Source organism: Periplaneta americana, chromosome 10 (assembly GCF_040183065.1).
Source record: "Periplaneta americana isolate PAMFEO1 chromosome 10, P.americana_PAMFEO1_priV1, whole genome shotgun sequence".
Taxonomy (NCBI): Eukaryota; Metazoa; Arthropoda; class Insecta; order Blattodea; family Blattidae; genus Periplaneta; species Periplaneta americana.
Window position 1 is genome coordinate 13,647,201 of NC_091126.1, and position 12,523 is coordinate 13,659,723.

A 12,523-nucleotide genomic window follows, 5' to 3' on the forward strand; every position below is an offset into this window, starting at 1 on the left:
AGTCAAGTAATCATATAAAATAATATGTGCTTACGGACATATTTAATTTAATTAAGCTGCAGGACTTGAGATCACAGTTACAATTTAAATCTATAGAATAAGTGTTGCTTATAAATAATATCACATGGCTGTTATGTCCGTTGCTTCAACTCTGACTCGTTTCAAATTGCAAATAATTTAATATTCAACAATAAATAGTAATACCAGTGGGGTAATAATAATAATAATAATAATAATAATAATAATAATAATAATAATAATAATAATAATTTTTACTTCACAAAATTTAACACGAAACTTAAATGCATATTGTGTATGATTATATACGTACTAATTTAAATGATCTCGCACACAATTATAAGCCACTTCACTAATAAATAAAAGCTGCCTTTTAAAGCTAAGACCATTAAACAGCACATGAAAATAATAAAAAAAATTATGAATATAATGTTAACAAGAATGGGCTCTGAGAATACAATTTTAAACATCTTTCTTGGAAGCTCGATAATGAATTAAGTAAAGTGCTCCAAGTGTCAAAAGTTAAACTACTCATTTCGACATTTCACTTTATACATTTGAAACACATGATCTCTTCTGGCAAATAGAAGTGAATGTGTAATATCTGATTGGCCACGCACGCACACGCACACGCACACACACACACACACACACACACACACACACACACACACACACACACACACACACACACACACACACACATACAAACAAATGAGGAAGAGAATACCATATACAATCTACATAATCCTTATGAAATCTAGTAATTCACTCCAACAAGCATAATAAATAAATATATCAGTTTTTAGGCTTCCGCAGTGACTGATCAGAATTAGGGTTTGGTTTTCACAGTGTCCTGGAACTTGAAATTTCCAATGATTCAGAAGCACACACAGGTTCCATCACCAGGGCAGAGGAGTCGTCTACTCTGTTGGGTTTGTTAAGCCAGGCTAATCTGGATGACTGCCCAGTCCAACACAGTAGTCTTGCCTATCTGCCCTGATGATGGAACCAGTAGCGGACGGTGGGTTTGAAAGTTGAGGAGGCGAAGACGTGAATGATGAGAATATAAAAATATAAGGCCTGTGACGTACCTCATTACCAAGCGCATAATTGATAGATCTTAAGAAATTAAAATTAGGTTTTCCATTTTACGTTTTAGGATTTTAAATCTTATGTTTAGGAATTTATATGATTTTTACGGGGGAAAAAATAAAAATAAACAATATCTGTGAATATAATGAATAAGCAGTCGTGGACAGCCGATAAGGGGTGGTCCTCCAGCTTGGGGGTTGGGCGAAGGGCTAACAACCCATCACCGTAAAAAAACAGCTTGTTACGAATCCCTACAATAAGCCTCGGAATAGGACTGATTCTCTGGCACGACCACAGCAAAGGAATGGATTAATCTTGCACAGGATAGGGACCGATGGCGGGCTGATGTGAGGGCGGCAATGAACCTTCGGGTTCCTTGAACGCCATTTGTAAGTAAGTAAACTGTTAATACTATTACAACGGCTTGGTAAAGATTGCCTCTCTTTAGGACACTTTATGTCCTAACCTACGAATTAGGTCTTTTTAGGTCATATTAAATTTAATAATGTTACTCTTTGCTACATAAAACGAACAAGAAAAGCAATATTTCGAGAGTAACGAGATAGCAACAAAATTGATTCGAACCTAAAAATCCGGGTCTTGCTCATTACTATTACATAGTCTAATTTTACAGCAAATTAACTGGACATTCCTCTTTCTTCGCAAACCAATCAAATAGGTCACAACATACTGAATAACTGCTACTAGAAGAAGCTAGAGACAAATCTGCATTTGTTTCTAAACTCTCGATATATTTAAAATACTGTATAAATAAATACATCTCGTAACACAAAAGAATAAAATAACAAGAACACCCGCAAACAAGACAAAATCTAACAACATAAACGAAAACTTTTACGCAGGGAGAGAGGACTAACAACACGTGACTCAATTTTCTAAAACCAAGAAGAGAGAAAGAGAGCTTCCCAAAACAGCCTAAACCAGCCGTGACTATAAGCAGTACAGCAGTACACTTGTCAGCGGTGGGTAGGACGTCTCCAAATCGGCTCCCCTCGCGCGTTCTAGTCAAGTTTAAACACTCCGCTAACCAGCTATCTTATTGGTTGAACTGTTGTTGTCATGGTTACCGGGGAGTAGAGTGTGATGTAGCTGACTCCTCTCTCCTGCTCTCACATAGACACTGCAGGCTGCTAGATGTCGACTAAAGAGGTTACAGCGCTATCTGTTATTTTTCAGTACGAATTATTTATACTATCTACAGTACAGCGAGCGGGCATCACCAACTGGATGTGGTCGACTTTACGTAACTTACATCTCAGTCATAGTGAATAGTAAAATTAATATAAAAGGAAAAATGTTCGTCATTTGCTGTAACTTGTCTGTGATCTTGATTCAGCTGCAATTATTACTGCCATATTGCGTTCTGGTAAAATATTAGGGGAGGCACGGCCTCCCTTGCCTCCCCTGAAAATCCGCCGCTGGATGGAACCTGTATGTAGTTGCGAAACATTGGCAATGTCAAGTTCCAGGACATGGTGGAATACTCAAAAGCCTAATTCTGATAATTATAATTGCTTCTTGTATAATATATCGCAATTTTTTGGTCGAATACAGGACTAGCATATACAGTATATGAATTAGAAATGCATTAAATCTTTTTCATTGGACAATTGTCTGGCTTCAAATGAAATGGCAATTATTATTATTATTAATTTTAGGTAATGGCAGGTACTTGACTATTTGTCATTCGCCCAAAATGGCCATCATAATAATTAATATATTCCATTTTTGTATTCTTCAAAACACACAAATACAGGCTAAACATCAGAATAATGTAACAATGAAATTAATTTGACAAATTTTTGTATTTAACTCAGATAAAGGTGAATTATTTTTTGTTTCAAATTATCTTAACCTTTTAACGAAACCTTTAATTTTAAACAATATAACGTAACGAATGTGATTTTAGACTTTTCAGTCATCTCGTTTTTGAGAAACAGCTCATCCTTCTGGAAGGATCTCAGTTGTATACATATGCACTCTGAACATAGTAGTATTATTGCATTATCAAATTGACACTGAGTTAATATTTTGTATGAAAGTGAATAAAACAAGAAACATGCAGTGGCACACAACATTAAATGCATTGTGTCGTAACTTTTTTTAACATTGCACATTGATCAGTTTCAGCATCATTCTTTCTTCACCCACTCTTCCCAAACCAGCTTCGTTTCTTATTCTGTCTGTCCATTTCACATGCTCCATCCTTCTCCATATCCACACTTCAAATGCTTCTAGTTGCTTCTCTTCATTTCGTCATAATGTCCATGTTTCTGCCCCATACAATGCCACAATCCATACGAAGCACTTCACTAGTCTCTTCTTAGTTCTTTTTCCAGAGGTCCGCAGAAGATGCTCCTTTTTCTACTAAAAGCTTCCTTTGCCATTGCTATCCTCCTCTGACCTCTTGGCAGCAGCTCATGTTACTGCTTATAGTACACCCCAAGTATTTGAAGCTGTTCACTTGCTCTACTGCCTCATTTAGAATTCGCAAGTTTATCTTCTTTACTTTTCTTCCTATGACCATGGTCTTCGTCTTGTTTGCATTTATCTTCATTCCATACTGCTCACAGCTGTCATTTAGCTTCAGTAGCATATCCCTTAGTATCATCTCCTCTTCTGCTAACAATGTCATATCAGCAAATCTTATGCACTTTATTTTTCTTCCTTCTACTACAGAAACAGTATGACATAGGGCAGGACTGTCTAGCAAAGCACTTATATCGAATCAAAATGTTAGATTTTGACTAGTGCACCTTAAGGATACTGCCAAACTCTGTAATGGATTCGAACCACCTCAGTCAAAGTAAATAAAAATATAACAGCACAGTTTTGGGATGCCCGAATGAGAATGGTTTAAATACCACCAGCTTGACGGCACTGGAGAAGAAGAGTAAGAAGAAGAAAAAGTCTGTAATGCAATATTTCAGCACCATAACCATCACCTACATATGACTGCAATTTTCTGGGTATTAAAATTCGAAATACATGGTTCAACAATGAACCAGTACGTAAATCACTATATGCAGGTGAAGTAGTCTCAGAATTTGAAAGACTTTACAGTTATGTGATAAATTTCTATAAACATTTATTTTATTTCTAAATATTGCACTATTTTACGGACTATATTTCCTTTGTTACTACAAATACTAGAATTGTAGAAATGTTTTCTCTTCAATTCCAGTAATCCAACTGCAGACACCAACAGAATGAAAACTGGAATATATTCTCATGGCCCACTCTGTACAATTTAATTGTGTGGCTACAACAACTGAACTCTGTACAATTTAATTCTGTGGCTTATAACTGAACGACCGACTGTAAGAATTTAATCGAATGACTACGAATTAGCTGCAAAAAAGTGAGATCACAGTTATTATAACTATTTGCAGAATGTACACTATCCTAAATAAATAAATTAAACAGCATATTACAGTGAGACACTTGAAATCTGCGTCAATAAAATCATCATTGCTTGCAATTTGACTAGGATCCCAATGTATGAAAGGAATGAGATTGTCACAGTCAACGTATTCAGTCTGCATGGGTTCGGGAATACTACACCCACACTTGCACTTTCTTTCACTTAAGTTCACTGAGGATTTTTGTGCTTGCCTCAACAAACGCGCGTTGTTTCCTATGAAAACTGACTGTGGAAACCTAATTCTTTCTAACTCTGTGGAGTTTGTTCCCATCCTCAGTACTGACTTTGGTCGACTTCTTGCAAGTAACTCCTCCACACGAGGACTTACTTTGGGACCAGTCCGCGTGCTTTTGGGAACACGGGTGATGGTTGACTGGAATGGCTCGAAGAACTTCCGCACTGGCTGACGATCCTCTTCCCCCTGTCACAAAGAAAGGCACATGCAGACTGTTTGAGTTTACACCCATTATTTCCCTGTGTAAAACCTATTTCAATAAACAGAAGAACGCAAATATCACTCATTTTCCATTACACAATTACACTACTGGGTGTTCAGTTCAAAGTGTGTCATGGCTCGCTGTATGCCGTCATATGGCTAGTCGATGAGGCTACAGAATTCAATCTTCCTACACTTCCGCAGAGGTGTATTACCTATGTGTCAGAGAAGTTGCATAGCAAGTACGTTCAAGTATGGCGTTCATTCTGAAGAGTACTTACTGATATGTACGGTAATGCCGGTAGTGGCAGGAATGTAAACTGTTTGGAAACATGTACTGAGGTGGGTTTTTTTTTTACTGTCGGGATATGGGGAGAGGGTTAAGAAGATTTCTTATGTATTTGTTAACATTAACTTCAACGGTCAACATGGACACGGAGCATTTGATTTGTATTGTGGAATGTTCCCGTACGCAACCGATGATAACAAATACCCTGCGTACGACTTGGCCGCGCAAAACACAGTTCGAAAGAGGTTAAGGTAGCACACAGACCGTACAGACCGCCACCTGTTGCTACGACGTTCAAGTTATACTGTACACGTTCTCAAGTTCAGATTGAACGCCTTGATTAATAGACATAAAAGCTGAAACTCGCTTCAAATCGCTGACTCACAATAGTGACATCATGACACACTTTGAAATGAACACCCAGAATAATTATTAAACAAGTATATTCTAGAAAATTTGTAACAACTGAATTGTATATTGGGTTGGCAGAGTGGATGCTATGGTAGTTGCAGTGAATGAAATCCATCTATTAGCGAGAGATGAAGCACTCTCTGCCACATGTCTACAAACTTGGTGATTTAATTGTTTTTTGCCTTTTTTTGTGTGGTGCATAATATTAATGTTAGATTTAAGTTGACACAAGAGACAAGCATTCCATAAACTGGCGACTGGCATATCTATAACATACAAGGATATTTCAATGAAACAAATGATAGCTGATCTTTGTGTGGTGCTGCAAAAGCTCAGGAATGCAGAGCTCAAGCTTGTAGGTAGGCAAGTGTGAGAAGAATCGTAGGTAACGCAACAGAATTTTTACATACAAGAGTCCACACCTGTGGAGTAACGGTTAGTGCGTCTGGCCGCGAAACCAGGTGGCCCGGGTTCGATTCCTGGTTGGGGAAAGTTACTCGGTTGAGTTTTTTTCCGAGATTTTCCCTCAACCCAATACGAGCAAATGCTGGGTAACTATCGGTGCTGGACCCTGGACTCATTTCACCGGCATTATCACCTTCATCTCATTCAGATGCTAAATAACTTGAGATGTTGATAAAGAGTCGTATAATAACTTACTAAAAAAAATATAAAAAAATTACATACAAGAAGGAACACACCATTCAGATTTGTAGCTACTTTCTTGGTACTTTAAAAAGCAAGACTGATAAAGGCTTACAAATCTGACAATACTGTTGGGTCTATTTCTATCTATGCCTTTTACTATCCATGTGTGACCACTAGGCTTTGTTCATGGTGACAAGTATAGATCAATCATTGTCACTATGGAGCTCTACTTTCTTTTTTCTCCTTTTTTACAGTGACATTAAATGTTCTGAAGCACTTGAGACCCATTATTTTGGTTCACTGCGTGCCTTATCCACAGAGATTAGACAGGGAACATGGAACGTAAGTTCAGAAATTTCTTTCAACACCAGGAATGCTGAGGGCATCCATTTGTTAGAATCTCGAAATGGTTTGTAACAACCATAAAAATTTCACACCTAATTCTGATGTGGAAGAGAAGGAAGAGGGAATGGAAGGGAAGATAACTCGTAAAATACCTAATCACAATCTACTTTCAGAGAAATGTCACCAAGAAATTCTGCAACTGCAAACCTGTGCACCATTCAGTATTGTCTTCCTGTTCGAGTGACCATACTGTATCACTTGTATGCAAAATGTCTTCCACGAATATCAAAAGAAAACTCGTTGTACTAATTATAGAAAAATGTGCAAATAATTGAGCGGTTTTGGAAAAGAGAAACTGTAGTACATGTCACATCAGAATAAGAGATTGGTGTTACAACTGTGTGCGACTTAACAGAAAACAAGGATAAAGTGCTATATATTACTGTACTTCATTGTGTTTGTTACTTATTTTTATTTTTATTTATTTATTTTATTGGGTTATTTTACGACGCTGTATCAACATCTAGGTTATTTAGCGTCTGAATGAAATGAAGGTGATAATGCCGGTGAAATGAGTCCGGGGTCCAGCACCGAAAGTTACCCAGCATGTTACTTATTACGAGCATAATATTGCACATGTTGTGTCTAGTATGAAGACGCCAGTAGTCAGGATCAGCTTACTTAATACCCTAAGGGTGGGGTGAAACCTAACCATTTTTCCACTATTACTAAATATGCTAGTAGATTATAGTGATTTTCTAGCTCTCAGGTTGAATTTTCTTTTACAAACTTAGTTTCGAATTTCGGGTACTGACAAATACTACAACTGGCAGTTATTTTCTAACTGTTATGTTGGCAGCAATGATTTCGGTTTACAGTAAAGCAAACTGGTGAAAAATGCAAGTAAATACATTTATAGGTTAGGTTTCAAGATCGTAAACTCTTTCGTCAATGCAATAAATTTCATGTTGCCTGACAAAATAAATTGTAATATTAGATCATACTAATCCTAATTACCAAATAATATGCGAGAAGTCCAGGAAGAAAATATACTATTTCATAAATGAAATTATTGAATCATTTAGGAAACACCTCGCAACTTAAAGATGAGATGTGGTAAATAAGCAAGACATTGTCATTAACACTATATTATTATTATTGTTATTATTATTTCAGTACGTATCATTGTGATTTTACCCACTTTGATGATATCTGATATTAGTTGGCAACACAGAAGAGACGGCCAAATTAGCCTTTTAGGAACTACTCTTACGTGATCCTCACTATAGTTGCAGCAAAGCAGGAACTTTAAATTATGTACGAAACTCTATTATATGCTTAATTGATGGCAATCATTCATGGTACGAATTATTCCATTTTTTCTAATAAGCGTTCAGTTCACCCCCTTCATTACCATGAAAAAGAGACGTTCTACTGTACTGGTATTTTACTGTATTTACGAATCAGTCAATAAATATTTACAAGCAAGGTCTTTAGCGAACAACAATGATATATGTATATGGTACAGAAATGAAGTCTGGGAAATTGGTCAGAGAATTTTAATTGTTTGAAATTAGATTTCAAAGTAAAGGAAACATATCCCAAGAGTTCGTATCTGCTTCTTTCAGGGAACTAAATTAATCTGAACCAGAGTAAAAGCAATCTTCCAACATTTCTTAGGAGACACGAAGAAGAGGATAAATTATGGATTGTTTCAAAATAGATAATAATTACTTCTAAAGGAAGTAAATGAGTTTAAATGAGAATGGGCATGCAACTTATATGTTAATGTTAATACAGTAGAACTTGGTTATAACGACATCCAAGGGACCTTGAAAATTATGTTGTTATAAACGAGTGTCGTAGTAACCGAGACTCATATTATCAGTCTAGTGAGGTGGAAAATTGAAAATAATAAACATAATTAGGCTTATTTTAGATTTATGTATTCTCTTTTAAGCATACCATGAACACAATAAAATACATGTACAATTATAAATACAGTATTCTGTATTAAAACAGTTTGTTCATTACTCACCAAACTTCTTTACTTAGGAGTGAAGCAATCATTTTACTTTGTTGTCTCCTACTTGACCAATATACACTTTCTAAATTATATTCTATGTTCATTATTTCAGTTGCAATTTCACTGCTCTTTCTCCTAGCTTCATACTCCCCTCCTCTAGCTTTATAGAAATGTTCACAATTCTAATGGCTCCTAAAGTGTCACTCACTTCTTTTAGCGGTCATACTGCGTTAAAATGCGCGTACTTAGTGAAATCTTCCTGTCGAAATTGACCGCATGCAGGTACCATTAATACCGCATGAATTCGGGCAGGTTACAATGGGATGAGGACTCTGCCTGCATTCCAGAGGTTTATGATAGAAGGGAACAGTAAAGGATTTGCCAGATTTCAGCAAATTTTTTCTCAAAATAAAATATTTCCCAAATTATTTTGGTTCTTAGAAAATTGTATTATAAACTGAGGTTGAAAATGATGTTACATGCGAGGTAGACGCATATACGTTTGTTGTAATCAGCAAGGTAGAAAAGCATATATCTTATGGGGAATTAGTTGGGACAACAGAATATTTGACGTTATAGGTGAGGTGTTGCACAAAATGAGGTCGCTATAACAAAGTTCTAGTGTATTAATTAAAATATGGTTTATGTATTTCTCTTAGGAGCACTGGAGATGATCATTGGGGATGAAATTTCTAGCTAAACAAACCCTGGCATAGCATTATCAAAGCACATGTAAACGTCTAATGAACAATTCAAGTTGCTAACATTTACTTCATTCAGTAACTCAAAGTTACCATTCATCAAGTTACTGTAGTATAATTTCTCTTGGGAGGACTTTTCATATATTCCCAAGAGTGTGTCAAGATCTCTGAATTTCAGTCTAAATTTCTGAGCTGTACATGGACTGACTTTCATGCAGCGAAACTGAAATTCACATCAGGTACTCTGTCACTATTGTCACTGTCAAATTTGTCATTACTGTCATTCCTATAATATACATAGTGATTCACGAGGAGTTACCGCCACTTACGGAGCATATTTCCAAAGACATTTTGAGCAAAAAAGTCATATAAACATGGGTCATATTCTCAATATTTTCAGAATAACACTAATTTGAAGTTGATAGTAAAATACCTTTTTTCTTTAGTTTAAGGGTAAAAGAATATTACAAATAGAGAATGAACTATTCAGGAGTATCATTTCTTTAATTAGCTAGTATTCTGGAGCTAAAAATTTGTCGTGAATTCCATAGTTGCTGCGTACATAATTTTTTTTTTTTCGATTTTTAACTACAAAATTATATTTTTCTTACGCAGTTATCACAACAATTATTACAAATCACTCGCACTCTTGTAAATTCTTTAAGACTGTACATTAGGATCCAGAATTAAACTGTAAAGAATTAAGTTCCTAAAGTCTTATGATTTATAACGATTGTTATGATAAGTGCGTAAGAATGATGTAATTTTTAGTTAAAAACTGAAAAACAAAATATGTACAAAACAATTAACGACACATTTTTAACTTCAAAACACTAGCCAATTAAAGAAATGATACTTCTGAACAGTTCATTCTCTATTTGTAATATTCTTTTACCCTTAAAACGAAAGAAAAAAGGTATTTTACTCACAACTTCAAATTAGTGTAACTCTGAAAATATTGAGAACAGGACACATGTTTATATGCTCAGAATGTCTTCGGAAATAAGCTCCATAAGTGACAGTAAGTCCTCGTGAATCACCCTATACTGGGTGTTCACTTCAAAATGTGTCATGGCTCGCTGTATGCCGTCATGTGGCTAGCCAGTGAGCCTAGAGAATTCAATCTTCCTCCACTTCCGCAGAGGTGTATAACCTGTGAGGCAGAGAAGTTGCCTAGCAAGTACGGCGTTCATTCTGAAGAGTACGTACCGATACGTATGGTAACGCCGGTGGTGGCAGGAATGTGAACTGTTTGGAAATACATACTGTCAGGATATGGGGAGAGGGTTAAGACGATTACTTACGTATTTGTTGACATTAACTTCGACGGTCAACATGGACACGGAGCATTTGATTTGTGTTGCGGAATGTTGCCGTACACAACCAATGATAACAAATACCCTGCATACGACTTGCCAGCGCAAAACACAGTTCGAAAGAGGTTATTGTAGCACACAGACCGTACAGACCGCCATCTGTTGCTACGACGTTCAAGTTATACCGTACACGTTCTCAAGTTCAGATTGAAGAACGCCTTAAATAATAGGCAACTTCTCTGACATATAAGCTGAAACTCGCTTCAAATCGGTGACCCAACAACAGTGAAGTCATGACACACTTTGAAATGAACACCCAGTATATACACGTGTATCTCTATTCTGAATTGGTTTATTTTCAAATTCCCATTCCACACCTGCACCCATCACCTGGAAGATATGCTTAACACTCAACACCACAATTATTTCTAAAAAATTCCAGTTAATGACATGCAATAATTTAATAACTATATTTTTCATGTGTTTATGCCATACTGCAAAAACATAAGATCATATACAACCTGGACTACAACCTACCTGGTTTTACTAGTTTTGGAATGCTTGTCTTTATCCTTTTCCTTGCGAGCAGTTCTGCTTTTGGCAGTGCTACTGATGCTTAAAGGTGCAGCATCGACGTCAATCACGCCATCATCTCTGAGGGCTTCTTCCAGCACAGCCTGTATCTTGGGAGCTACCAATGGTCCCTGATAATCTGATGTGGTGCGCATGTGAGGATCCAGTTCAATGTTAAGCACGTTTTCGCTCTGTTAACAAATTGAACTATGGCCTAAAAATGTATACTTACAAGCTTTTCATTAATACAACTAAAATTGGAGTTGGGGGGGGGGGGAGATATTATTGATCTAACCTGAACTTAATATTCCACTACTGGATAAATTATTTGTTCTCTCAGTTTCACCCATGCAACCAATGATTTATATAGATTAAACTTTAGACACGTAATTAATATGTTGAAGAATAGTTCACCTAAATGAAGATCAACTATGTCTATGAATGGCTGTTCTTTCTTTATGTAGAACAGTATAGTGTATCTTCCATTATCACCACCTTGGACTATCAACATATCTGTCATTTACTGATTAACGTCAGTAAGTTCAATTATTGTTGAAATTTTACTAATCATTGCTTTGTCTGATTATGCACCAGTACATTTCTCTTGGGCCATTTATATTTGCACAATCTCGAGCATTTACAGGGGCGTATGCAAGGAGGGGGTTTATTGGCTTTGAACCCTCTCTTGAACTTTTTGAAAAAATAACAGATTTAGATTTGTGTTCCTTTTTATCCATAATAGTTTCACCTTCTCTAATTTTTCACTGTCAGAGTAACAAAATCTGCATCGACATAAGGTATAACCCTTCCTTCAGTATAATCCCTGGGAAAAACGTAATACGGCGAATGCAAAGCTCCGCCCACGTCCCCTTTCCACTTTTCCCCTACAAGCTCACCACACACCCTAGCGGGAAAGAGTGGAAATAGGGGTTTAGGGTGGGGTGACATCTAGTGTAGGAAAGTGGAACAAAAAGAGTAACGACTTCTACGAAGCAAAAGAGGAACTTCGTCCTGTCAGTCTCTCTCTCTCTCCAGCCTCTCCTTCTCTGTTCCTAGCTTCATGTCTCTCTCTTTTTTTTTCTTACGACTTCGCAGGAGGGGAGATTCGATCCGAGAAAGTTCGTAACTAAACTTAAATGCACGCTTTTTGTTCACGCTTTAGACCTCTCGGCTACCGAGGCGAGTTAGGGGTAGAAGGGAAAATGACCGAATAGCGTGGG

At 36.7% G+C, this 12,523-nt stretch overlaps 1 protein-coding gene across 3 annotated transcripts in view; it reads right to left on the reverse strand.

Annotated features, from left to right (window-relative positions):
* Positions 1-257: 257 nt before the first annotated feature.
* The window catches only part of Klp68D (kinesin-like protein 68D), a 45,463-nt gene continuing 33,197 nt past the window's right edge, over positions 258-12,523 (reverse strand). For 2 of the 3 annotated variants that reach the window (XM_069836911.1, XM_069836912.1), the window contains exon 13: positions 258-4,979. In XM_069836911.1, coding sequence (XP_069693012.1) covers positions 4,482-4,979 — 498 coding nt within the window. In that variant the 3' untranslated portion in view covers positions 258-4,481. Of the gene's footprint in view, positions 4,980-11,267; positions 11,495-12,523 lie in introns of all 3 variants that reach the window. The other variant, XM_069836913.1, reaches the window with a different exon arrangement.